Source organism: Platalea leucorodia (genome assembly GCF_965183815.1).
Source record: "Platalea leucorodia genome assembly, chromosome: W".
In the NCBI taxonomy this organism is placed as follows: Eukaryota; Metazoa; Chordata; class Aves; order Pelecaniformes; family Threskiornithidae; genus Platalea; species Platalea leucorodia.
Genome location: NC_138859.1, coordinates 6,264,756 through 6,290,738, shown reverse-complemented (window position 1 = coordinate 6,290,738; position 25,983 = coordinate 6,264,756). Strand labels below are relative to the sequence as shown.

General features: G+C 55.2%; 3 protein-coding genes across 3 annotated transcripts; all 3 read right to left on the bottom strand.

Annotated features, from left to right (window-relative positions):
- Nucleotides 1–311: 311 nt before the first annotated feature.
- LOC309601832 (deoxyguanosine kinase, mitochondrial-like) lies at nt 312–2,721 on the bottom strand (the record flags this gene model as incomplete). Its single annotated transcript, XM_082335007.1, is given in 9 exon segments — nt 312–413; nt 625–724; nt 847–962; nt 1,351–1,498; nt 1,955–1,998; nt 2,000–2,137; nt 2,224–2,250; nt 2,254–2,336; nt 2,643–2,721. Coding segments are annotated over 9 exon segments (798 nt in total). The 3' UTR covers nt 312–350.
- Nucleotides 2,722–3,314: 593 nt separating this feature from the next.
- On the bottom strand, nt 3,315–6,692 carry LOC309601642 (actin, gamma-enteric smooth muscle). The gene is made up of 9 exons (XM_082334798.1): nt 6,675–6,692; nt 5,717–5,888; nt 5,488–5,616; nt 5,281–5,391; nt 4,627–4,711; nt 4,369–4,530; nt 4,084–4,275; nt 3,682–3,863; nt 3,315–3,572 (listed from the first exon to the last, which is right to left on the bottom strand). Exons 2-9 carry the CDS (start codon nt 5,840–5,842, stop codon nt 3,429–3,431), a joined length of 1,131 nt encoding a protein of 376 aa, XP_082190924.1. The 5' UTR covers nt 5,843–5,888; nt 6,675–6,692; the 3' UTR covers nt 3,315–3,428.
- Nucleotides 6,693–9,937: 3,245 nt separating this feature from the next.
- Nucleotides 9,938–24,504, bottom strand: LOC309601793 (STAM-binding protein-like). The gene is made up of 10 exons (XM_082334921.1): nt 24,434–24,504; nt 23,657–23,897; nt 17,397–17,472; nt 16,650–16,745; nt 15,580–15,955; nt 14,751–14,875; nt 13,649–13,786; nt 12,343–12,455; nt 11,781–11,880; nt 9,938–11,321 (listed from the first exon to the last, which is right to left on the bottom strand). Exons 2-10 carry the CDS (start codon nt 23,869–23,871, stop codon nt 11,265–11,267), a joined length of 1,296 nt encoding a protein of 431 aa, XP_082191047.1. The 5' UTR covers nt 23,872–23,897; nt 24,434–24,504; the 3' UTR covers nt 9,938–11,264.
- Nucleotides 24,505–25,983: the final 1,479 nt, after the last annotated feature.

Here is a 25,983-nt window from a genome sequence, read left to right as displayed (position 1 = left end):
TCCTCGGCTCCGGCATCCCCAGCTGGGGAGCCCTATAGATGGGGATGGGGTTGTGGCAGTGACTCAGTCCTCCCAGCATGCAGGGGAGCACGGGGAGCGTGCCACGCTGCCCCGAAGCTCATCACACGGCTGCGCCTCCGATTATTTGCCTTAAAACCATCCCGTGCTATCAGCGCCTTAAATACACCCCTTGCCCAAAATAAAAGGACCAAGGGGGACAGTTGGGGACCAGGACTTGTCCCTCGTCCTTAGTGTCAGGATCTTTGGCCGGAGCTCACGGTGGTGATGCCCCTTTCCCGGCTCCGCTGCTCGGCGCAGGTACCCATGGGCAGGGACGCTGCCACTGTCACTCAGCGAGGGTCAGGGTGCGATGGCAAAGCTTCGGCTCGCAGTGCCGTCGCAAAAGCCTCCACCTGCAAGGAGAAGCCGATTGAGAGTGCGGCACTGGGATGGCACTGGGATGGCCGAGGTTTAAACCAGCTTGGACCAAGGGTGTGGAAATTATTTTTTCCATGGAAAAATGAAGATGAGGCAGAGACTCAGAGGTCAGCACAACTCCAACCGCGGTCCCAGTGCTCCCGGCAGCGGGATGCCGCAGAGCCGTGACGCCTCGGCCGTGCCCACCTGCGCCATGAGGATGCCCTGCATGGCCGCGTCATGCTCGAAGTCCTTGTCCACATCCAGCACCAGGACGGGGGCGTGCTTCACGTCCACAAAGTGGACCCTGAAGAAGGGAGGGAGAGAAAGAGTTAAACCAAATAAACCCCCAAACCAGAGGGGTCACCCCAAAACCACGGCTGGTCTGGGTGCCAGGGGGGAGCGTGGCGGGGATGGATTCGGACTCACTCCGTGGTCTTCTCCACCAGCCAGTGCTCGTGCTGGGCATGGAGCTGCTGCAGGTACCCCAGCTGGATCCCCCCCTCCTCGCTCCTCGCCCTCCGCCGCAGCCGCTCCAGGCACGTCTGCGCCCGCACGGGAGACGGGAGGTTAACGGGGGAGACGGGAGGTTAACGAGATGTGGGAAAGATGGGAGGTTAGCGGGATGCAGGGAGGTTAGTGCGATGCCAGCGTCTGGCAAAGCAGCCCCAGGGGAGGGACCCACAGCCAGGCGTCGGGCATCCCTGGAAGATGCTGCAGCCCTCCCTCCCCAAAATCCACTCTAGGATCCATAGCAAAACTCCCACTGACATTCCCATGGGAACAGAAGTGGGTCCCGCTCCTCCGGGCCGGCGATTTATGGTTAAACCCCAACATTCTGGCAATTCCAGGAGCTCGCTGGGCTCAAAGCCGAGCCGAATGCCTGCCGCATCCCCCTCCCTGCTGAACACGGGGGCTGTTGCCGGCACCCACCTGCGGCATTGCCCGCAGGTAGAGGAAGCCGTGGAGGGCGGTGCGGGGCCCCAGCTGCCGCAGGAGGAAGCCGTGCCAGTCCTGGTAAATGGCCCACTCCAGCGGCTGCAGGTGCCCGGCCTCAAAGAGGTTCTTGGCAAAGACGTACCTGGGAAGGGACGGAGAGAGGGGAGAGGGCAGCCGGCACTGCTGGCATCGGGATCTCCAAGCCATCTCTGCGCCCAGACGGCTTCACTGCCATTTTTTCACCTTTTTTGCACCAACCGGGAATTAAGGTGGAAATCCTTAATTTGGGGCTGAGCGATGTTGGGGGACACACAGCCACCTGGCGTGGCTCACCACCACCGAGCCCATCCATCACCCAAGGGATTTTGAGCCGCCACCTGACACAGGTGAGGATGGGGCAGCCACGAGCAAAAATTATTTGGGATATAACGAAGTCCCAAATTATCCAACAAGCACATTTCTATAATTAAGCACTGCTCCGGGCTTCGGTGGGCACAGCCATCCCAGGGGACACAACCTGGGCTGCAGAGATGCTCATTATCCCATTTAATCCCTTCATCCCTCCTCTTTCCTATTTTAATTTGGGGGTGCTGGGTACCTGTCACTGTAGACAGAGCGCTCGAAGACCTGCACGGGGTGGGGGGGTCCCGGGGAGCTGCTCGGGCGGTGGCTCCAGCATCGCCTTCAGCCGGCTGATGCAGGAGAAGGTCTGGAAGGTGTAGGACCACCGGGCTGGCTCCTGGTACATCATCTGGAGAAGGTTGGTAGAGCCCACGGATGCCTACAAAGGAAGAGATGGGGGATGAGGTTGGCCCACCATGGCATGGTGCCAAATGGTGCTGGGACACAGCCAGTTGCTGCCGTTACCTCCGCCATGCTGCCAGCTGGCACCTTTCACCACTGTGTCACGGGTTCGGTCATGAAGTGCCACTTGAGGAAGGTGGCACCCAGCAGCTTCAGGAAGGTCGATTTCCCCATGGCTGCGGAGAGCAGGGGGCAGTGCAGGGTGAGACTGTGTGTCCCCCCACCCCGGCTCCTGCCATGGGGTAACACAGGTTTTCTGGGTGCCCTCCCCCAAGCCGGGCAGCAAGAATAATTAATTACAGACATTAAATTGGACTCCGAGAGGCTTCAGGCTGCGCCCCCCCAAATCCCCCCACCTCCATCGCACCCCAAATCCTCCTGCTCCCCCAGCCCCTTCCCCAGGCGGACCCCCCCTCACCCCAAATGCCACCGACCCTCCCCTTGTCACCCCGGGGACCCCCGTTGTCCCCCCGCCCCGGTACCGATGTTCCCCTCCAGGGCCAGGCGCAGGGCGGCCCCGCACCGCCCCATGCCGCCACCGCTGCCGCCTTCCCGCGTCATATGCTAATGACATGGTAATGAGCGGCGCGCGTTGCCGCCCCGTGACGTCAACACGCGGGCAGGCGGGGCGGGGGGGGTGGGAAGGGAGGGGGGGAACGGCCGCGGAAGCGGCGGCAGGAGACGCGCGCAGTGCCGGGGGTGGTATGCTAATTTATGCAAATGTGACTCCGCCCACGGCATGTCCCGACAGCGCTGGAGGGGGACAGGGCGGGGCACAAACACGGGGGCGGGGCAGCAATATGGGGGTGGGGGCACCAGTATGAGGTCAGGGGTATCAATGTGGGGCACCGACATGGGGGTCAAGGGCACTGACATGGGGTCAAGGGCATCAACACGACATTGGGGGCACCAACATGAGGTCAAGGGCATCAACACAGGGTTGGAGGCATCAGCATGGGGTTGGGGGCCACAACATGGGCTCAAGGGCATTGACGTGGTGTTGAGGGCATCAAGGCAGGGTTGAGGGCATCACCATGACATCAGGGGCACCAATATGGGATCAGGGGCACCAACATGAGCCATCCTTCCCCCTGTTACCCTCAGTGCCCGCCCCGAACCCCAACGCCCAAAAATCTCCCAGAAAAGGGGCAGAGCCTGGAGAAAAGGCTTTAATGCGCAGTGGGCAGTAGGGAGGAGCAGTGGAGACTGAGGAGGAGCGGGGCGCCCCAGCCCGGGCGTGAGGGGCCGCCACGGGGTGGGGAGGAGGCTTAGAAGCATTTTCGGTGGACAATGGAGGGTCCGGCCTCGTCGTACTCGGGTTTGCTGATCCACATCTGCTGGAAGGTGGAGAGGGACGCCAGGATGGAGCCACCGATCCACACCGAGTACTTCCGCTCCGGCGGGGCGATGATCTGCCGAGACATGAGCCATGAGGATGCACCCCTTGACACCCCCCCCAAACCTGCACCGGGAGAGGATTTGGGGTGTTGGTGGCCACGGTTTGCCTCCTCCACCACCTACTTTGATCTTCATGGTGCTGGGAGCCAGTGCCGTGATTTCCTTCTGCATGCGGTCAGCGATGCCGGGGTACATGGTGGTGCCGCCAGACAACACGTTGTTGGCGTAGAGGTCCTTGCGGATGTCGATGTCGCACTTCATGATGGAGTTGTAGGTTGTCTCGTGGATGCCAGCTGACTCCATGCCTGGGGTGGAAGGGGGCTGTCAGCACCCTGACCCCCACCCATGCCTCCTCAGGGCTCCCCAAAAGAGCCATAGAGTCACCCATGGGTTTGTCCCCCCATTTGGGGTACAAAGCGCTTGGGGAGCCCTGAAATGCCTCTGCGGGGCACCCATGGGAGCTGGTTGCCCGCTGGTGGGGTGGTGGGGATGGGGGACAGCCAGGACAATTTGGGGTGGGCTCACCAATGAAGGAGGGCTGGAAGAGGGTCTCAGGGCAGCGGAAACGCTCGTTCCCGATGGTGATGACCTGCCCATCAGGGAGCTCGTAGCTCTTCTCCAGCGAGGAGGAGGAGGCGGCCGTGGCCATCTCATTCTCAAAGTCGAGGGCCACATAGCAGAGCTTCTCCTTTATGTCACGCACGATTTCCCGCTCGGCTGTGGGTGACGATGGTGAACAGGCTCAACTCAGTGCCACGGCAGCACCACAGGGTCCCCCGTCACCCCATACCTCTCTCCCCAACCCCGTACCGGTGGTGACGAAGGAGTAGCCCCTCTCGGTGAGGATCTTCATGAGGTAGTCAGTGAGATCGCGGCCGGCCAAGTCGAGACGCATGATGGCGTGGGGCAGAGCGTAGCCCTCATAGATGGGCACGTTGTGGGTGACGCCATCCCCGGAGTCGAGGACAATGCCTGGGAAGAGGGGGGAAGGTGAGGGAGGGTGCTTGAAGATGGCTTGATCCCTTCCCCATCACGGATGGTCCCTGGGATGCTGCGTGTCCTACTCACCGGTTGTGCGGCCAGAGGCGTAGAGGGAGAGGACAGCTTGGATGGCAACGTACATGGCGGGGACGTTAAAGGTTTCGAACATGATCTGGGAGGGACGGTGAGAGGGGCAGTGAGTTAGGGGGGAGCATGGGGGTCCCCAGTGGCATCCCACCCCAACCCACGGGGGCCATGCCTTCCCGGAGAGATGGCATGGAAAAACACACAGATCATTGCATTGCATGGAAAAATAGGCGGATCATTGCATTGCACAGACGTGCAGGTCAATGCACTGCACAGAACAACACATGGATCGCTGCGTTATGCTGAAAAACACATGGGTCACCACGTTGCATGGAAAAACGTGGGTCAATGCATGGCATGGAAACGTGAGTCATTGCATTGCACAGAAAATCACGTGGGTCTGTGCATTGCATGGGAAAAACGTGGGTCAGCGCATTGCATGGCAAACCCTGCAGGTCCACGTGCTGCAGAGAAACCCATGGGTGCATGCAAGTGCACCGCTGAGAGCTCTGCTCTTATTAAAGCACCAAGCTTCACCCCACCGCCTGCTCCCCCCTGCCGCGCCAGCCCCTCCTGGCTCGCTAAACCCCCAAATCCTCCAGCCCTTCCTGCGGTTTCGGGGGGCCCATCCTCAGGGGTTTCTCAGTGCCTTACCTGGGTCATCTTCTCCCGGTTGGCCTTGGGGTTGAGGGGTGCCTCGGTGAGCAGGGTCGGGTGCTCCTCGGGGGCCACGCGCAGCTCGTTGTAGAAGGAGTGGTGCCAGATCTAAGGTGGGCAAAGGAGAATTGGGGTCTTACCCCAAACCAAAGCTGGGGCCAGCACCCGCTCCCCAGCCCGGGGTGGCCCGGGGTGGGGTCTCACCTTCTCCATGTCATCCCAGTTGGTGATGATGCCGTGCTCGATGGGGTACTTGAGCGTGAGGATACCCCTCTTACTCTGCGCCTCGTCGCCCACGTAGCTGTCTTTCTGCCCCATGCCTACCATGACACCCTAACGCCAGCGAGAGAGACGGCCTCGTTAGCCTCATTTCGGTGATTAAAGCAGGGTGGGGGGTGGCTGGGGGCTGCCGCTCACCCCCCCGGGTACACACCTGGTGCCGGGGCCGCCCCACAATGGAGGGGAAGACAGCACGGGGGGCATCGTCGCCGGCAAATCCGGCTTTGCAGAGGCCAGAGCCGTTGTCGCAGACCAGGGCAGTGGTCTCCTCCTCGCACATGGTGGGGCTGGGAGCGGCTGGCGTTCAGGGGGACCTGGGGGAAAAGCTGGGGCAAGGGGGGGAAACAGCGTTAAAGGGTGGGTGAGGGAGAGGGCTACGCCATACCACCGCGTCCGGCTTTGAGTGTTGGAAGCGTTGGAGTCCTTGGGGATGCACAGCCCCCCAAAATGCTCCACGGGCTGTGCCGAGGGGTGGCTGCCAGGTCTGGCCCTGGTGCGGTGATGCTGGGAGTGGAGTGATGCTCATCCTCCATGGGTGCTGCTCCACACCGATGCTGCTTTTCCATCCTTCGCCAGCTGGTGCCCAAAATGGGTGCCGAAGCCTCCTGTCCGTGCTTGCCCGGCAGCAGCGCTCCCCGGGGAGCTCTGGTGTCGCTGTCTCCAGCCAGTGCCTCCCGAGCGGGCAGGGGAAAGGCAGGTGATACCCTTTCATCGGGTCCTGTCTCAGCAGCCCCTTGGCTGTTCTGCCCGCACATCCTTTCCCAAAAACGGGAAAAAAATAGCCCTTCCCAGGGGGTGCCCCCCTCCGCCAGTGGATGCACTCCCGAATCTGGAGGGAAGCAGGCAAAAACCTCACAGGAGCCCAAAAAGAAAAAAAAACAAAATCATGGGGATTTCTGGAAGAGCATGACCTGCTCTGGCCACAGCCCAGCTCTCGTCGCCTCCATGGAAGCCCCTGGCTGCGGGGTCGTGCTGGGGTTGGCACCCCCCATGCTGTGCAAACCGAGTTGGGGCCGCCCCATAAACACTGGGGCACCCCGAAACCCCCCAGGGTGTTTTTCCTTCCCACTCTCCGGCAAGCAAAAGGGAAACCAGGGCTGGGCAGTACTCACCGTGGACACGAGAGCTCCTTTCCTCTGGGACCGAGTCCCGATGCGCCTTTGGTATAAATACCAGCGAGCCCGTGAAACCTCAGAGGCGGATCCTCTCTAAACAAAGACCCTAAATAGGCTAAATGATGGTGTGTTAGCCATATGGCCATATAAGGTGTTTTATTTCATTAAATTGACCTTGGACTGATGGTAGGACCCAGCACGGTTAATTATTGTAAGAAAAATGTATGTGGGGATGCTTGGGAGGCAACATCCCATTTGTGAGTCTGTTCCTTTTATGCTCTGCTCCGATAAACAAGTGAGACAGAAGTCCTTATAAGCGACAGTCTCGGCAAAAAGGAGGTGGAAGCATCTCCAGTTTCCGGGGAGAGCGTGGAGAAACCCCACCCGGGTGGAGGTGGGTGTCGGGGCTCTGCCGTGGGGGCCACCCTGGGTCTGGGATGGGAATTTGGCACCTCCGAGACACTGGAAATGCACTGGGTTGGTGCATCGCTTCCTCCCGGCCTCGGCTCCCCTGTGTCTCCCTGGCATCTGGCACCTTTGGGATGTCTCTCCCTGGGGTTTTCTCTCTCTGCCCCCATTTTTGGGCTTTCGGTGCCCCAAAGCCCCTCATCCCCCAAATCCTTGACTCGAGCAGGGCCGGGACTGATGGGTCCAAAGCCCAGCCCTGTGTCGCGGGTGCACCCAGCTCTCACCCTCTCCCCAAAAGGATTTTGGAGGCAGGATGAGCCCGGATGCCCCAGGGGACAATGGGGGTGCTGCCCCCTGATCCCCCTGCCCGAATGCAGCACGGGGGGGCCGGAGCCACCCCTGGCTCTGCGGATGCAGCCTTGGCAGGAGGTGAGCGGAGCTGCAGCAGCCTGTGGCCCTCGCAGAGGCCAACCAGCGGCTGCCAAACTCCCAGCTGCCTTTTTAAGGGCAACGGTCCCACACAGAGGACTCTCCCCGAGCACCTGGGGCAGGGGGGAGGCAGGAGAGATGCCCCAGAACCACCACCAGAGCTACGGGGAGTCGGGCTGCAGATGGGGAAACTGAGGCACGGGGTGCCTGGGCTGCCTCCTGCTTTGCTTTGTGGGGTCCCAAGCTGTGCTCAGGGCAGGGGGATCAAGGCACCGGTGCAGCAATAAGGACCAAGAACTGCAGGGTCCCACCACCACCAGAAGGGACCCAAGAGTCCTGGTGTCCCCCCAGCCCTGGAGGAAGGGAATGGACGCCGGGCTGTCACCCCACGGGGCAGGGCAGGACAGGGACACGGTGTCTCCCCAGCACTGCCAGCCCGCTCACACCCCCAACAATGTCCCCAGTTGGTGGCTCTGCCCTGGTTATCCCCCTTCTTCCAGGAAAACCTCAGCATGCTGGGGCTGGATTTGTCCCCTGGCCGTGCATTTGTTCGTGTCCCCACCGCATGCCCGGAGCCCTGGGGACCTGCTGCTGCCTCGCATCCCAGCCTGGTTCCCTTGGTCTACTGCCAAACATGAGGTCACCGAGGCAAAAGGTTGCCATATATGACATGCTGAAAAAAAAAAAAAAAAATTAACCCCAAATCCAGCAGAGTGTGGGGGGGAAGGGGTTGGATGGAGGTAGCAGCCTGTGCCGACGCTGGGAGAGCCCTGCATGAAGGGATCAGGGCCATGCTGGGGGTCTGCACGGAGCCAGTGGCAGGACCCCATCCCACCCCAGGGTGGGGGGGACCGTGCCCAAAGCCACAGAGCTGCCCCCAAACCCTGGGCTGGTGCAAACCACAGGGTATCAACCCGAGACCCCGCTCTGCAGCACCAAGTCACATCGCTTTTCTATCCCTGGCATTTGCCTGGGGACAGGGGGGTTGGCTCCAAGCTCCCCATCCTTGCAGGATCCCCAAACCGCCCCGACCCATGGCACCGCAGCCAGCCGGGGCGGGAAGCCTCGGCACAGCCAGTTTGAAGCTGGGACCATGGCAGCAAGGCCCAAGCTGAAGCAGGCACACAGCCTAAAAAGGAAAGGTTCGGCCACCACAGCCCATCCAGCCGCCAGCTCTGCTGGCGCTCGGCGGCCGTGGGGAGGGTGGCCGGCAGCCCTGGGATGCTCGCAGGAACGCCAAGCATCCCATGGCATAGGCAAGGCTGGTCCGAGCTGGGATGAACATGGGACAAGGAGGGGGGCAATCCCTGGTTTGCTGTGGGATTTCAAAACTCCCGGCGCGCAGGCCGGCCCTCGGCACCTCCGTATAAGGGTAACGTTTGTGCTTTAAACCTCTCGGGCTGCTGCCGAGGATGGACAAACCCGCGACGAGACCTCAGGCAGGGATTTGGGTCTGTTCCGATCCCCAAGGCAGAGATAAGCATCGCTCCCTGCCTGCAGGAAACCCCCCAAAACATGCAACCCACGTTGTTGCGGAAAATAAACCATTCCTACAAAGGGTGGTTTCTGTTAGTGTTTAGCTCCTACCAAATTCAGTGCCCTGTTTTGCATGATTTTAAGGTATAACAGTCACATCTGGTGCAGCTGAACAGATGGGGTGGGTTAGTGGGACACAGGCAGTAGTAGTGCATCAGCATTCATCCCGATGCACAAACTGATGACTCAGTGACTTTAAGTGAAAAAATGTGATTAAAAAGTCGCCAGCTTGGAGAACAGGGCTGGGTGCGAGGCAGCTGCTGGCCGCTGACATGAGAAACGCAGCCCTTGTGTACGGCCACGCTGAGGTATTTGAAAAATTCTCCACGAGGGTTTATCGGTCACTGGGACAGCTTACAAACGAAGCAGTGATTTGCCACCAGCTCCTCTCCCCAGCTGGTGCTCTCTGCTCCATGCTGGGGTCAGCTCAGACCTGAGACCTTCAGGGATGGGGAGATGAGATAAATGCATTGTGATATTCACTACCGATTTGATGGAATCGTTGCTTTACAAGACAGGCTTCCGCAGCTCGTGTCCCTGTGATGCTCTGGGGGAGCCATCAGGGTGAAGAGCAGACTGCTCCATTCTGCGTAGAGCTGTGGGATGAACACCCCTACACCGAGGCTGCAAAACCCACTCCTGAGCATGGTTTAAATAAATTAGGTCTGAAAGTTAGTTCCCATAGATGCCCTGAAGTCCCCTTGCTTCCCTCCCACTGCCAGGGGTAGCCTGTTTCCAAAACCGACTGCAAAACTGATGGCAGCAGCAGTTTGTCACGCACGAGTCAAGGAGGTGGCTGTTGCAAATAAACACAACCCCTAAATAAATCCATTCCCTCCCCACTCAGCCACGCCGGACCCCTCCAACCCACTGAGTTAGCTCAAAGAAAACAAGTGGCAAAAGAAACCCAGCCAAGATAATACAATCCATCTGTGTTAAACTGTACAGCAAAGAATTTTGTATGGAGAAGTACAAGGACATGACATATAGAACACGTATGTATGCATGCCAGGTGGGAAGGCAACTCCAGCCTTCTTCCCCTCCCCGCACGGCCATGTGCTGATGATCACAGCATCCTGCCAGAGGATGTGGAGATGTCGTGGATCACGCTCAGCCCTTTGAGGCCAGATGCCTTCCACCTTTCAATTTTCAATGCCAGCAGAGGCTCAGCGTGGATAGCGCAGGGAAGGAAAACTGCTGCTTGGCGTCCGACAAGAGTAATTTGGAGGAGGTCCCTGGCTGGTGTACCACATAACGGCGACGTCACAGAGTTCTTGTTTTTGGCAAGGACAGACTTCATACTGCTTTGAGAATCGCAGAGGCAATCGGGGGCGGTGACCTTTGAGGACTGAAGCAGCACAAGCTGCTGGAGTCCCGTCTCAGAGAGGCGATGGCCTTGCAGAGCCTTCACACAGCAGCACTGCAGCCAAGTGACCAAGAGCCTCCTCCACGGTGACACCAGCAACAAGCCAAAGCCAAGCCCTCGCCGGACAGCCCAAGGGCCGGAGTGAATCCCCCATCCAGGAAAAGGAATAAAGTAGCCAGACACCCCTCCCCAGCGCTGGAATGAAGCAGCTTGTGCAAAGCGGTGCCACATCCAGGCACCTTCTCCCCTGAAACACTGAAATAGGGGGTCCCAAAGGAGGTTGGGCCCCTTCTTACCTCACCAGGCAAAGACCTGAGTACCAGCAAGCAGGACCCGCTCCGGCTCAGCAGCAATAAACTCTTGCATGGGGGGAGAGGGGTTAGGAAGGTTTAATCTTAAACTATTGCAAAGACTCATTTACTCCAGCCAGCTGCACTGAGACCACAACAACCCAGAGAGAGAGGCAAAACAAAGCACGGATTAATTTGGGCAAGTCCCACTTTGGAAAGCACTTGAAGAGGTTTCTACACCTCATGGTTGCAGCAAATCATGGGGGACCCCCCCCAAGAAGCTGTTCAAGCCATAGATTAGAGTATTAAACAATTGCTTCAGTGTTAGCTTCTGTCTTCGAATTTCCAGTTAGCTTTTCCCCATGCCTTGAACCTCAGCACCACTTTGCCAGCCTGACACCAGGCACTGAGGTTTGACGTGCTCTCACTGAGGTCAGGATACCGATTTCACCGCGATTATTGGGAGAGAAAGGGGAAGGATCACTACAAGGTAGAAATCATCTGCTACAGGAGGGAAAAAAAAATTCCCTAGGCCTGGTTTTCTGTAAGGCAAGAGGCCTATCGGAGATCCATCAGGACCACATCTCTCTCGACTACTGACACGTGATTGCAGGTCTGCAAGAGAGGGGAAGAGAAAGAGGGGACAGGGGGTTATTCAGATGTTCCCACAGCTCAGGTGAGTCCCTTCTACCTCCTGACACAACCTGCACCCAGCGTCCTTCGCAGAACAGCCCTCTCTGACCAGGAACTAGTGCCCTGCCCGATGCCACACAGAGACCATAGCAGGACACAAATACAAATCTCTCTCTCTCTCTCTCTCTCTCTCAAATACAAGCCTTTGCTGCTGCGTTGACCTGTTTCTGCAGAGAAGTGCTCTGCATCACAGCTCCAACACACGCTAACAAGTTAGAAAGCTTTTGCATCTCAACTCTAGGAAGAGACAAGGCCCTGCCAGGCTGACCCTTCTGTCCTGGGTCACAGCCTAGCACCTCCACACAGATATAAATTCAAGTGAAGTGTCCAGTACGCCAACTCAGGGTCCTACAGCCCCCGCTGCCTCGTGGTGTGACTTACAGTGAAGAGAGGGGGGTCTTTGGAGTGCGGGTGGAATCCTTTCTGCTGGCAGGAAGATATCTCCTCCAGGCCATGCTCTGTCAGCTTGAAAAACCCTGTCCTAGAGCAAATAAACACAAGCTCTGTGTAGCTCAAGCCTCTGCAAATAGAAGCACCTCCTTCTGTGTCTGAAGGAGCAGCTTGAGTCTGCTCATCTCGAGCGAGAGCAGAGGTGCATGTTGTGGGACGCTCCTCTGCCTGGGACACTCCTCTCCCCAGCTCTGCGGCTGCAGACTGGTCCCCTTTCACGGGTGGGCAACCATGGCCCAGTTACGACCCCCCCCCCCCCCCCCCCGAACCAGCTCAGAAGAGCCGTCAAATCACGCATACTCTTCCAGCCTCTTTTGGTAAAACTTTCATTGTGTGACTTGACATTTTATTCCACACCAGGAATCTGACAAAGGAAAGGTCGTGGTAAACAGCCCTTTGATACCTTCTGAAGAGGCTAAACCTCCTGCCCAATCTTTTGGTTGGGCAGCACAGGCAGAGGGAAAGGCCTTACCTACCCCACATCCATACTTACTCCTGGTATTTCGGAGAACACACAATAGCAATGGACTCTGGCAACATCATCTGGTAGGAGCAGTGCGTGTGCAGGTCGACACTGGAGAGGAAGGCTGTCTGCGTCGGGTGAGTCTGAAACGCAAAGCAACATAAAGGAAAGGAGGTTACAGCAGGGTGGGAGGACTAGTCCAAACGGACCGCGTCTGCCAAGAGAAGGTTGTAACAGAGAAGAGACACGGCTTCTCGGATGGCACAGAGGACATGCTTGCACACTGAAAATGGTTTTGGATTGCCCCAAAACTTCTGCTCCTCTTTTCCATTTGGAGTAAGTACAGGAGGAGCTCTATATTTCTGGCCATATCCCACAGAAAGTCACACTTTAAGGCACAACACTGTCCTTGCTTTCACGCATGCGTCCCTGCAGGGCACTTCACGTGTTTCTGAAGTGCAGCTACTCCTGGGCCACAGCATCACCCGGCACATAACATACTGCCAAGGCACTTCAAGATATCACATGCCACCACGACGGCCAAGGGTTGTAGATCACAGACAACCACCACCTTACTCAACTCTGGCTGACAGCTAGATTTCACAGCCTAATGCTTGCTGAAAAGTCTTTCCCCTTTTGCTTGTTCGGTTTTTGTTGCCAAGACCAGCAGAAAGGTCAAAGGGATTCTTGCGGGTCCCTGGATGTTGCAGGGCCGTCACTGAAGAGTTAACACCAAAAGCAGACGCCCCGCACATATCAGGCACATACAGCAGGCATTTATTTGTCAAAGCCTGCGAGGCAGCTGCTGCTTTCGAGAGATTACTCAGCAGCACCAAACATTTTGCTTGGCACCGATCCGACTGCCAAAGGCTCCGTGGGGACGGGCAGCAGGGCAGCGCTGAAGCCAGCGGAGGAATCTGCAACTGGCACATCCCGCGGCAGAGCAGCACACAGCTGTCTGCAAAAAGCAACGCTACTACGGGGACGCATCACGGGAGAGGCCCTGCGCTGACAGCAGGAGCTCGGGATGCCCCAACAGTGCCTCTGGAGTCAGCTTTTAGCTGGATGAAACATGAACTTCATGCCCCAATATCCCACTCTGAAAGGGCCTGATGCTTTAGAAAGGGACCCAAACTTAAAACAGGCCTGGATTTCTCCAGCAGTGTGAGTAGTGACTGGGACTGCACCAGAGGGAGAAATCCAACCGGAAGATGCTGCCTGCTCCATGCCACCTCCTCCAGTAAATTCTCCTCTGCCAGCCCTGCTCCATGCACCCCTTTCCCTCCTGGCTGAATGCAAGGCCAGTTGGGACATGAAACAGGAACGAGAGACTCACATGGATCCAGCCTAGTGTAACAAGGCCGTGCTGATCCTGGATCATGAAGAGCTCCTCCTCATTCTCCGTGTTGCAATAATCGGGGCCTCCGTACTGCTTGGGAACGATGACATGGGTTATCGTGAACTCATTCCTCATCTGCAAGGCAGCACAGGGAGGCTGTTACCCACTGGACACCCCCAAGCAGGAAACACTGCTGCCGCCCACTGGTGCGAAGGTAATTTCCTAAGCTTTGGGAACACGGTACTTCTGTATTCATCACACAGGGGCCCAGCCAGGGGAACAGCAGGTCTGGAAACAAGCCCGTGGATGCATCTACTGTCCATTTACAAGTCACAGAAATGTTAACTGCAAGTTACTGACAAAGGAGTCATAGGATTTTCTGAGTCTGAGCATGACCCATGGCTTTCTATTTCATTTTCCCTTCCATGCAGAGCACCCACAATTGCTCAGAGAAGTCCTGGACACCCACCAAAGTAAATCTCTCCACTCACTAGGAGATGATGCCTCATAATCAAATAATCACCACGTGTCTGGAAGCAGCTGGATTGCAGAAAGTTGCTACATCAAACAACTTCATTTCAAAGCAAACTTCTGCAAGCAAAGCAGCCCCAATCAGGGGAGACAGGCTGGAGCTGCCAATAGAAACCTGCACACACAAAGTCTTTGGGGGAGAACTAACTGTTTCCTGTTGGTGTTTGCACAGCCTTTGTCTTGGTGAGGGTCCTAGTTCATAGCTGGGACACCTCAGTCCTGCTGGTACCAAAAAGACAAGTCACCGGAGCTGCCTGTCACCGGCAACGCAGGAGTGCTTGAAGCAGGTACCCAGGGAGAGTCTTCAACAGGAGAGAGGAAACTGAACACCCATAGGGACTTGGTGGCCAGCACCTCATTCAGTGTGAGGAAATCCTAACATAAAAGGGAGGAAAAGGAGAGCCACATCGTCCCTAATGCTCACATGAAACCCTAGTCTTCAGTGAAACTGCATTACAGCCTTCCACGGCAAAAATCAGGGTCTTCTATCCATTTTCAAAGCTATTGCACACCTTGACAGAAGGCCCCTGTGCCACTTCCAGGGTCTTAATTAGGATTACCACCTTACCAGCTTACCGCAGAGGATCCCACACGTCTCCACACCCCGGACTGTGTTGGCATCAGCCAGCTGGAAGAATTTCTGGCAGAGCTCCCTAGGAACGATGACCTGGCGAAGGACATCCATACTTGCATCTGTGGGGAGAATGGGAGCACAATGAGCAATGACAGCTGGGGACGCTGCAGAAATGTTCCTTCAGGTCAGTATCTGAAGGGACCGAGAAAATTCAGCCTGGAAACATTAACTGCTCTAATGTCTACCCTTACAACAGCAGTCACAGATAAATGAAGTCTCCGTGACACTTCATAAAGGACACTCACTACCTCTTTCAAAACAGGGACACAGAGAGAAAGAGACCTTTAGCAGTGTGTCAAAACCCAAGTATTTTGTTAAAGAAAATGAACCACAAACACTTACAAAATGTCATTTAAAGTAAGATGTGTCACTGGGAAAGAACCAGTCACTTGGAAGTGTCCGAATCGGTATTTTGGAGACATATTTGGCAGAAGAGAATTCAGTCAGCCTAGCCAGGAACTAAACCCCAATCTCCAACAAGTGTTTGGATCTAGGAAAGCCAAATAGGCTGTAGACTCTAGATCAGCAGAGAGACTGGGCTGGAGAAGCAGGGGAAGCTGATTCCCAAGAGGAGACAGTTCTCCCCAGCTCTGCAAACCTTTACTGGACAACAGGGAGAACATCCAGTGACTTGGAAGGCCAAACCCCTAGAAGGGACGGAGCCATGATCAGATACTTCCAAGAGCCTCCCAGTCAAATCAGCTCCTCGGCTGTGTTTGGCTCAGCCCCAGCAAGGGAGAAGGGTGCACTGAGAGGTACTAACTGTTTTCCGTGCTCCCCAAAGCACTAGGTTTCAAAGATCTGTCCACAACAGGAGGTTTGGATGAGACAGTCCCCGCTGATGGACTTGCAGGGTGAACTGGAGAGACGGGAACCTTTGGGATTAAATCAGTTGGGGGCTTTTCCACACCAGGGATGAGGGGTCCGTCCAGAGACTCGGGACTTGGCTCTGGCTTTCCAAATTCCTGCACTATCCTTTGACGTTCCTTCTCCAGCTCCTGTCGTCGAATCATCTCCTCGAAGGCATGAAACTGCTCTTGCTCTGCCTGCTGCTGCTTCATCAGGGCTACCTGATTTCTCTCCTCTTCCAGCTGCTGCTGCAAAGCCAAATTGCGTGCAAATTCTTCTTCCTCCTCCTTCTGCAAGGAGAAATACGCCAAGGGACATCAGCAGACAGGGGAACACTAGCCTAAGGCAGAATACGAGGCCTACGCACTGCAGATCCTCAGCAATCCCAGACTACTTCTAGGTAGGTAACCAGCAAACAGCACTCCCTGAAAGGAAGCTTCAGCTTGCAAAACAGAGATCTGCGCTTCCATCAGGAGAGCCAGCTAGACCAGGGCTGTAAAACTGCTGCCTTACCCTCCCTCTTCCACAGAAATACAATTCCAGGTTGATTTCCCTCTATCCTATCTCTAAAATCGCACTCCTCCGCAGCAAAACTGACTGCAGAGTTTTCTGCTTTGCCCACAGAACCCCAAATCCTTGTCCGTGCTGTTACCAGATGTCTGCTGAGTTTCTGGATCATAAGACCTCATGTTGGGACAAAGAGAAAAAACAACCAAACAAGAGTCCCAGCTCAGGCTGCCTCCAGGATGCACAATGAAAAAGAGACGCAGGGATGCCTATGACAGATTCACCTACATAATGGCAGCAGAGACATGATCGGGTCAGCCCTGTGCTGCAGGTGACGAGGCTGGACCCTGCAAGCTGGGGCTACCCAGACTTCACATTTCAGAGCACCCAGGGAGCCCTGGAGACCTGCCCTCTTCCAAACCCTTTGTGGCTGAGGGTCTTCTGGGGAGCACAGACCTCCAGTCTCCTCTCACTCACCTTCTGCTCCTTGTACTTAGCATAGTCCTTGGCGTACCTCTTTAATAGCTCCTTCTTGAGCTCTTCAGCTCTGGGGAAGGCTACTTCTTTCAGTTTCTGAAGGGAGGAAACAGAGTCCTAAGAGTGTGATAGCCCCAAGGCAAGAAAAACAAGACCTGAACAGATGCAAGAATCAATGGACATGTAGCACCCAGAGATTATAAACCATCTGCTTGTTTGTGGGGCAAGAAGGGCTGAGCAGCTCCACCACCACGTGTGGACAGGCTGCAGACAGGAACGTTGTAGCTGGGTGGCACAGACAGCACTGCCAACAACACTGAGCAAGAGCTTAGGCAGCGTTGTCCTTTGCTCTTCTGGTCAACGTTGAGCAGAGGAGCAGTAGCTTCTTGTGGCTGTGAGCAATCTCCAAGGATCCCCTGGAAAAATCCCTTGAAGACCACCACATTGAGCATCCAGCCACCATGGAAAAGCCACGTGGTCTTTAAAAAGCAGGGAGTTTAACAGAAAAGAAAGGACAACCCAGTGCTCAACAGAAAGTAAATTGGACAACCACAGCCAGCCCAGCGCAAGTACAATGGGATAAGAAGAACCCAAACCATAACTCCCAAGGGCAGGATTGCCTGGTCAAGCCAAGGCTTCTCAGCACTTGTGTGGATCACTCATCCCAGAGCCACGAAAACCCAAGGTCGATGACCCCAAAACATTTCCAACAGCAGCCATTAAAGAGTTGGCAATGTTACTACTTACTTTCATTGTCTCCCTCTTTTCGGGTATGACGGCAGTTTTGTAATCACGGTGCTGTGGCAGCTTCTCAACGAAGAGCCTGTAAACACAAGAGAGAAACTGCATTGCTGAATCACTGCAGAAAGGGACAAACACAAGACAGTAAGTGGCACATTGGGGGTACAGATCATTCCCCTCCAGCACTGTCCCCTTGCTCCCCCACCTTCCTGGGCCCTGTGTTCCCCACAATCAGGACAGTTGTCTGCCTTTCTGCAGGAAACCCTCCATCATTTGGCAGACTTTGGATTGTTTAGGAGTCTGGTTGACAGAGTCCCTTGGGAAGCAGTCCTGAAGGGCAAAGGAGTCCAGGAAGGCTGGATGTTATTCAAGAAGGAAGCCTTAAAGACGCAGGAGCAGGCCGTCCCCATGTGCCAAAAGATGAGCAGGCGGGGAAGAAGACCGGCCTGGCTGAACAGGGAGCTTTGGCTGGAACTCAGGAAAAAAAGGAGAGCTTACCGCCTTTGGAAGAAGGGGCAGGCAACTCAGGAGGACTACAAGGATGTTGTGAGGTTATGCAGGGAGAAAATTAGAAAGGCAAAGGCCCAGCTAGAACTTAAACTGGCTGCTGCAGTGAAGGATAACAAAAAATGTTTTTACAAATATATCAATGACAAAAGGAGGGCCAGGGAGAATCTCCCTCCTTTGTTGGATGCAGAGGGAAACATTGCCACAAAGGCTGAGGAGAAGGCAGAGGTACTTAATGCCTTCTTTGCCTCAGTCTTTAATAGTCAGACTGGTCATCCTCAGGGTTTTCAGGCCCCTGAGCTGGGAGATGGAGATGGGAAGCAGAGTGAAGTCCCAGTTGTCGAAGAGGTGGCAGTCACTGACCTGCTCCTCCACCTGAATGCTCACAAGTCCATGGGGCCAGATGGGGTCCCCCCGAGGATACTGAGGGAGCTGGCAGAGGAGCTGGCCAAGCCACTCTCCATCATTTATCAGCAGTCCTGGTCAACCGGGGAGGGCCCAGCTGACTGGAAGCTAGCAAACGTGACGCCCCTCTACAAGAAGGGTCGGAAGGAGGATCCGGGGAACTACAGGCCTGTCAGCCTGACCTCGGTGCTGGGGAAGGTTATGGAGCAGATCATCCTGAGTACCATTACGCAGCACGTGCGGGACAACCGGGGGATCAGGCTCAGCCAGCATGGGTTTATGAAAGGGAAGGTCCTGCTTGACCAACCTGGTCTCCTATGACAAGGTGACCCGCTTAGTGGATGAGGGGAAGGCTGTGGATGTTGTCTACTTGGACTTTAGTAAGGCCTTTGACACTGTCTCCCACAGCATCCTCCTGGAGAAGCTGGCTGCACATGGCTTGGATGGGTTAAAAACTGGCTGGACACCCGAGCCCAGAGAGTGGTGGTGAATGGAGTCAAATCCAGTTGGCGGCCGGTCGGGAGACCTTATCGCTCTCTACAACTACCTGAAAGGAGGTTGTAGTGAGGTGGGGGTCGGTCTCTTCTCCCAAGTAACAAGCAATAGGACAAGAGGAAATGGCCTCAAGTTGTGCCAGGGGAGGTTTAGATTGGATATTAGGAAAAATTTCTTCACTGAGAGAGTGGTTAGGCATTGGAACAGACTGCCCAGGGCAGTGGTGCAATCACAGTCCCTGGAAGTATTCAAAAACCGTGTGGATGTGGTGCTTAGGGACATGGTTTAGAGGTAGACCAGGCAGTTAGGTTAACAGGTTGGGCTCGATGATGTCAGAGGTCCTTTCCAACCTTAACGATTCTATGATTCTGTGATTCTATAACGGCCTTCTGAGCTCTTCATGGCACACATGAGATCTCATTCAGTCCCAGGGGAGCACCTCACACAGGACATTTTTCTTCCACTTGGACTTTGGAGATGATCCTCAGGGATAAATACATTTGTTTTGAACAGAAACATTAATAAGCTGGTCTAAAACACCAAGGATGCTGGCAGTGATTCAGGAAGGTCCTTGGGCACCTGCCTACACCTCTGTGAGCATCCAAAGGGATTACACACAAGCTCAAGGACTCAGCTGACTCAGTGCTCACACCATCCTTCTGTATGGGGGAACAAACAGTTTGTGCAAGAGATGGGGAAATTAACTCAGACCTTGAAAAGAGAAAACTTGCAGGTAAGTTAAAAGCAAGTTCACAACACCCCCATCAGGAGCCTTTTGGCTCTGTGGCCTGACCACCCCAGAGGATCAGGACAATATTTCAGGCAGCAGGGCTATTTCTGTGCAGACTTCTGGGAGGGAAATCAAGACTGAGCTCAACATCGCCCCACTCCCAGCACAACTATGAACAGGTTAATCTTCAGCTTCTCTACAAACGGGATAACTGTTCACCCCTTCCAGGGAGCTCTGCAGGACACAGTGGTGAAGATACAGAGAAAGAGTACTGCAAGCACTAGAACAAGGAAAAAAGCCCACAGACATGGGGCAATTCACTCTGGCTCAGCTCTATGAGGCTCCCCAGGCTTGAGGCATCCCCAAGTTACCTCTGCAAACAAGTCCCTAGAGGCACACTAGCTGACTGCATACCCAGGGTGAGCTGACAGCGAGCTTAGCTGGGTCCTTGTTTCCTGCAAGTGGAGCTGTGCTCGCTCTGAGTGTCCACAAAGCCTGTGGGCATAACGCAAAAAACCCTGCCCTCCTTCGTGGCTCTTTGCTACATCGCTTCAGCCTCTGAAGGAGGATGCTCTCCAGCTCCTTTAGAGAGCAGCCTCCTGACCAGGCATGAGGAATAAGGGTAGTGAGGACTAGACTGTGCCCCAGGGAGCAGCACAAACAAACCAAGCAGAGCCAAGCAGGAAAAACTCAGGGGGGACAGAGTGAGAATGCTCTTCACACTGAGAAGCCTCTGTGTGTGCAGTAAATAAACTCAGCTGCTTCAAAACCTCAGTCCTCTGGGAAAAGGAAGGAGTTTTTGCAACCCCAAATGCACCTGGTTGCCACAGAGAGCATGAGGATGCTCTCGCCAGAGACTGCAGGATCAGCATAACCACATCACAGCCTGGAGCCACAGAGAAGCTGTTGCACCATCTGAAACACCCAGCAAGGTCCCCACTCCTGGCTGGTTGTTGCGAAGTAGGTCACTGTGTCGAGGAGACAAAACAAGGCTGTGATCATTGCCAACAGCTAGCAGATTAAAATGGAAGGGATTAACTAAGAAGGATTAAGAGCAGATGCTGGCCTGGGGAGGATAGAAAAACCAGCAGAGGCACCTGGGTTTCCACAAGTCAGGAAGGGGGGAAAAAGTGGGCAGCAGGATGAGAGGAGGACTCAGGCAGCCAGAGGAAAACTCTGGAGCAAGACCAGGCAGCGGCAGGCTGGGGATGGAGGCAGAGGAAGGGCAGGAACAGTTCACGTTTCCTATCGACAGCCCAGCTGAGGCTTGGCAAGACTGAAAGCTGCGGCTCCCATCACCAGGGGTTTTGGGCTTGTTCAAACCTCCGTCTGCTCCCCAGTCCACTATGAGCAGCAGCTGTTTGGCACTGAGCAGCCACATCACAGGCTATTTTTAAGCACTGCTACAGCACGCACGCCAAGCTGGCGTCTCTCGGGTCCCTTGCAACACCCCACACAAACCCCTGGAGCCAATCCTAGCAGCTCACAGCCACGCAGGCAAACCAGGAGCCCAAACACCACAGAAAACTCACATCTTGTATTTTTTTCTTTCTTATTTGTCTCTCGCAAAATCAAACCTAGTGTGTCTGATGGCGATTCAAGTAAAACATCCATTCAGATCAATGCAGAAGAAGCTGTTCAAGAAGACGAGCAAGCAGACGTCTTACAAGGTGACAAGACATATGTTAAATGTCCAGTCTGGTTATTCTTAGAGATACCCGTGCCACCCTCCTGCCCCCCAAGAGGAGGGCTGGGCAATGAGCTTCATTTCCGCATGGGAAACAGAGGTGCTGTGCAGCCAAACGACCTGCACGAGATCAAGCAGGTGGCTGGAGGCCAAGCAGGGAACTGGCTGCCTCAATGGGAATCTCAGTGCAGATCTGTCTTGATATTACCCCACATCTAGACAAGATTGTCTCAAAACCGATGGCTCTCCAAATCAGGCGCCACAACACAGATCTCACCGTGTAATTCAGGCCTTCAGATCAGCCTTGGGGAGTGCTGTGTAGGGAAATAAAGAGAAATCCCGCTGCCTAAAGCCACACAGACCACACCCACTCCCAAGGACAACGCACTCACTCCCACCAAACACAGCAAGCTAAGAGCCTCTCCTGTACTTCTCAGGGCTGGAGTCCTCCCCTTCCCCAAGGCACAGCCTGATGCAGAAAGCGCCTGCACTAGGCCACACACTCCAGCAGGGAGCTGGGCTCTGAGAAAGGACAGCCACAGCACTCACTGCAGATGTGGGCTGAAGCACCGGGGGAAGAATTCGGGTCCTGTTTCTAGAAAGGGGAGAGCAGAGCAAGTCCTGTGAGAGGCTCCAATTACCAGCGTCCCGCTCTTGCCTTCTGCATCACGCCCTTGGGGAAGGACATCTAGAAAACACTTCAGCAAGCCTACTGCTTGAGCTACAGCTTCACATCTTCATTTAAAGAAATGAGATGGTGACATTAAGTCCATATCTTCAGACAACCCAAGGCAGAAGCTCATATTCATCAGCACTGGAGAAATCACACCACTAAGGGAAAGTTTTTTCACCTTCCTGGCAGCCCAGCAGCCAGGCTAACATAAATGCCACGAGCATTTAAAAGCTGCTGGAGAGAAAATACACCAGCACCCATCATTGCTATAATAAAACAATAAAGGTGCTTTTAGGTCATTTGTTTAGTTAAAGAGCTTCTCCTTTGGCCACGGCTACATAACCAGCCTGGAAACCTTCCTGAGGGTTTTACGCTTCCCAGCTCCCTGTGCAGCCTCCCAGGGCACTTGCTACGATGCCCATAAAAGCTCAGGAAGTGCAAGGCAGGAAGAAAAGCTAATCAGAGAAAAATGCATTGGATTTAAGGGACAGGAACCCTGCACGGGGACAGGGAGAGAAAATGCCCACAGAGATGCCAACCACATTCTGGATAAGCAGGTAGCGTGGGCACAGCAGAGGCCATATCAGAGTGGCACTGGGTGAAAGCAGGAGGGACAGGCTTTTGGCCAAAAAACCTACAGGAACAGGACACTTTGTGCCATTGATATATTTTCTGAGGATCAGTTTTCAGCCTTTTAAACACAGACAAGCACAGCTACAGAGAGGCACATGTTTGCTCCGCTCGTACTCCAGGCTGCTCAGACACGATCTAGACCTGACACCATATCATCGCGTTAGCACGGCATACGCTCCAGCTTGGCAGGCACAGCAGTGGGGTTTCAGACCCAAGATGGCTCATTTCTGGCCAGCTGCAGAGATGATAGCAAGAATATGCAGCTCTGCACTTGTCTACATGGAACGTAGACCCTACAGCTGGAGACCCAGCAGTTAAAACACCAAACAGGGCCCTGGCTGGGTTTATATATGATCTGGGGCTTTCTAGAAGGGTGCTCAGTACCCAAGAAACTCACTAGTTGATTGGCATCAGGTTCTTTGGACCCAGAACTCTTCCCCACGTCACTCCTGAGAAGGGCTTGGGTGTATGTGTGCGTGTTTGGGAGGGGGGATTATATTCTTCCTGAGATGTAAAACTAAACCTTCAACTGGTCCCTGCACCTGAAGGAGGAACTCGCTGCCTGCTGTAAAGGGATGTAGTAACTTAAGTGTAAAGCAGGTTTCTCCTCCGAAGCCGGTTTATTAGAGAAACCACCAACCAGCCTAGATCCTTTCCAGGCAGATACTCGATACTGAGATCCTTGACCATGGATCCTTGCCAATCCCTATGATGTCATAGCCAACCTAGTGACGATCGAGGCCAATCTAGCCACTCTGCAGCGATAAAACACCAGGAAGCTTCGATATGCAGGGAACCAAAACCTCCCTCCTGCTGACAGGAGTCTCCACTAGCAGGAGGACAGAGGAATACATGATCAGCCTGGTTTCAAAGGGAACTTTTACAAACCTCCTGCAAAGAGGTGAGTGGCATTTGTGGGCTCACACCTTTACAACATCTCCTGGTCAGTCTAACCAGCTGTATCCTCATCTCTGCAGTAATTGAAATTCAAAAGGAGCAGAGCTCTGGACAGAACCCAGTTCTTCCAGCTCAGCAAGGCCTCACAGTGTTTAGACATGCTCAAAATACGCAACACCAAACCCGCAACCCCTCATATCAACACGGGTTACTTGCAAACAAAGCAACACTGCTCTTACGTGATATATTTGTTGTACAAAATAAAGGCATGCTCGATATTGCCTTCCTCTGAGTAAATGGTCGCCATGCGGAGGATTTCCACTCCAGAGCGGTAGTAGCGTCGCGGCGGGACATCCTCGTTCACTTCCACGGTGCTTCCCACCTGGATCAGTCTTCGGACTTGCTCCTCCGGTGGGAGGTCGATGTCGGCGTGGTCTGGCATAACAACACACATCAAAGCTGCCGCGAGGCTGATGAACTCTGTGGTGGGAGGAAAGTCAAGCACATCAAAACCAGCATAAACCAGGTAACTCATCCAGTTTCCTCAGTACTGTCTTCTCTCAATAGAAACCACCCCCCCTCAGCAGAAAAGCGTTTAATACATGGGCCAAGTTAGGTCCTGAGGGAGGAATCTGGGAGAAGCGCAGCTCTTTTTGGGCACAGTGCTTGGATATTTACCTTTATGACCTGAAAGGCAGCCACAAATTCAAGATCAGTCCTTAGTAATTGATTTCAAGCTAGGGTTTGACCCATTCAAATCCTACCCAAAGTAGTGCTTCCTTCCCAATTGTCTCTCCACACAACAAAACTAGTGCCAGTCACTAGTTTGGGGGGGAGAAGGCCAAAGCGTTTCATTCAGACTCGAGCAGAAGCGGCTTTACATGGGGTTTCAACACTGCAGCATTCACCGTTCTGCTTACACAGCAGTGAGGAGGGAGCTGAAGGCCATCCTTCCAGCCGCTGCTGCTCAGCAGATCCATCCCTACCCAACAAGCTCAATCCCAAATTGCTCTCACCTGGGCACAGTTGCAATCCCTCTTCTCCCCTGTGCTGCGGGAAGCACACCCGTCACCCCAGGAATGCACCTCGACCTGATCCACGTGCCTGCCTCCTGCTTGGCTCCGACAAACCCCTTCTCACCCACAGCCCCATGGCACAAGCCAATAAATTCAAAGCTGAGGAAGTGCTGAGACTGAGGGGCAGTGAGCCCAGAAACCCTCCACAATGCTCTTCCCCTACACCAAAAGCAGTTTTTCCCTGGAAAAGCTACCCCAGACCAGCATAAGGGTTAAACTCCCAATGAAATCACAGCGCTGAATCCAGAACACCTCGCATGCCTTCCAGCAATGTGACTGCCACATGCACGACATCACGATTTACTGCAGCTCCTTCCTAAACAGAGGAAAGGTCCCGAGCTGAGCTAAGCACCACCTGAGGATCCCAAGCAGTAGAGGAGCTGCCTTTCTGGGGTTACCTTGGAGCAGAAGCCCCTTTTTAAAGCAGGCAGGCCCATGTTTCTCAGCCTGCATCCTGGAGGAGCCTCCACAGGCATTTTGCCCTAAATAAGGGCTGTGGGATTCGGTTCTGCCAGAGGCTGCCATGCCAAAGCGCTCACGACAGAGGGTGCGACAGAGCCACAGCTCAGAGTGGGCTTCAGCTTCTCACCCTTACTGGTGCTTCTACTGGGGGCGTGGGTTCAATTGTTCCCCCAAGCCAGAGCTCTCAGTCACCTCCCCAAACCAAAGCCTCCCTGCCAAGTTCCACAGTCGTCCTCCTCCTCCAAGAGAGGATAGGCACCATTCACACACTGTAACTCCTCATGCCCCCAACCCAGAGCTCCCCTTCTAATTCCCACGGCACCCCTCAAGATAAAGAAAGTGCCCAAACCACCGCCCCCCCCCCCCGAGCTGCTAGCCCCCAAACTACAGAGCCCCCCAGCCATTGCCCACCAAGAGAGAAGACACACACACACCCACCCCAAATCAGAGCCCTCCAGGACTCCCACAGCCCTTCTCCTGCAAGGCAAAGTAGAGGAGCCCCCCAGGACTGCCTGTCCCTCCTACAGCAGCCTCCCCCTGCCCTTCCCCTCTAAAAACGCGTAGAGGATCCCCCAACCAAAGCCCCCGCGGGCTCCCAGCCCCCCACAACAGAACAAGGGGAGCGCCAAAACGGATCCCGCTTCCTAAGGGGAAAGACACCCACACCCAGAGCCCCCCTGACCGGAGCCCCACGAAGGGAACCCCGATACGAGACCGCCCCCCAACCGGAGCCCGCCGGGCCCAGTCCCCCAGGAGAGGAAGGTACCTCCCCGACCGGCGCCGGCCCCTCAAGCCGCCTCCCCCCCCAAGCCCTGGCCCCTCAAGCGAGGAAGGGACCACCCGCAGCCCCAGTGGCCGGGCCGGGCCCAGACCTGACCTGCCGCCGGAAGGGCGCCACCACCCGCCACCTTCCCCTCAGCGCTTCCGGGTTGTTGTCGAAACGCCGACAGCACCGCTCCGCCTCACTTTCAGCGGCCAATCAGGAGCCGCCGCAACCACCCCTCCACTTCCGCCCGGCCGAGCGGCCG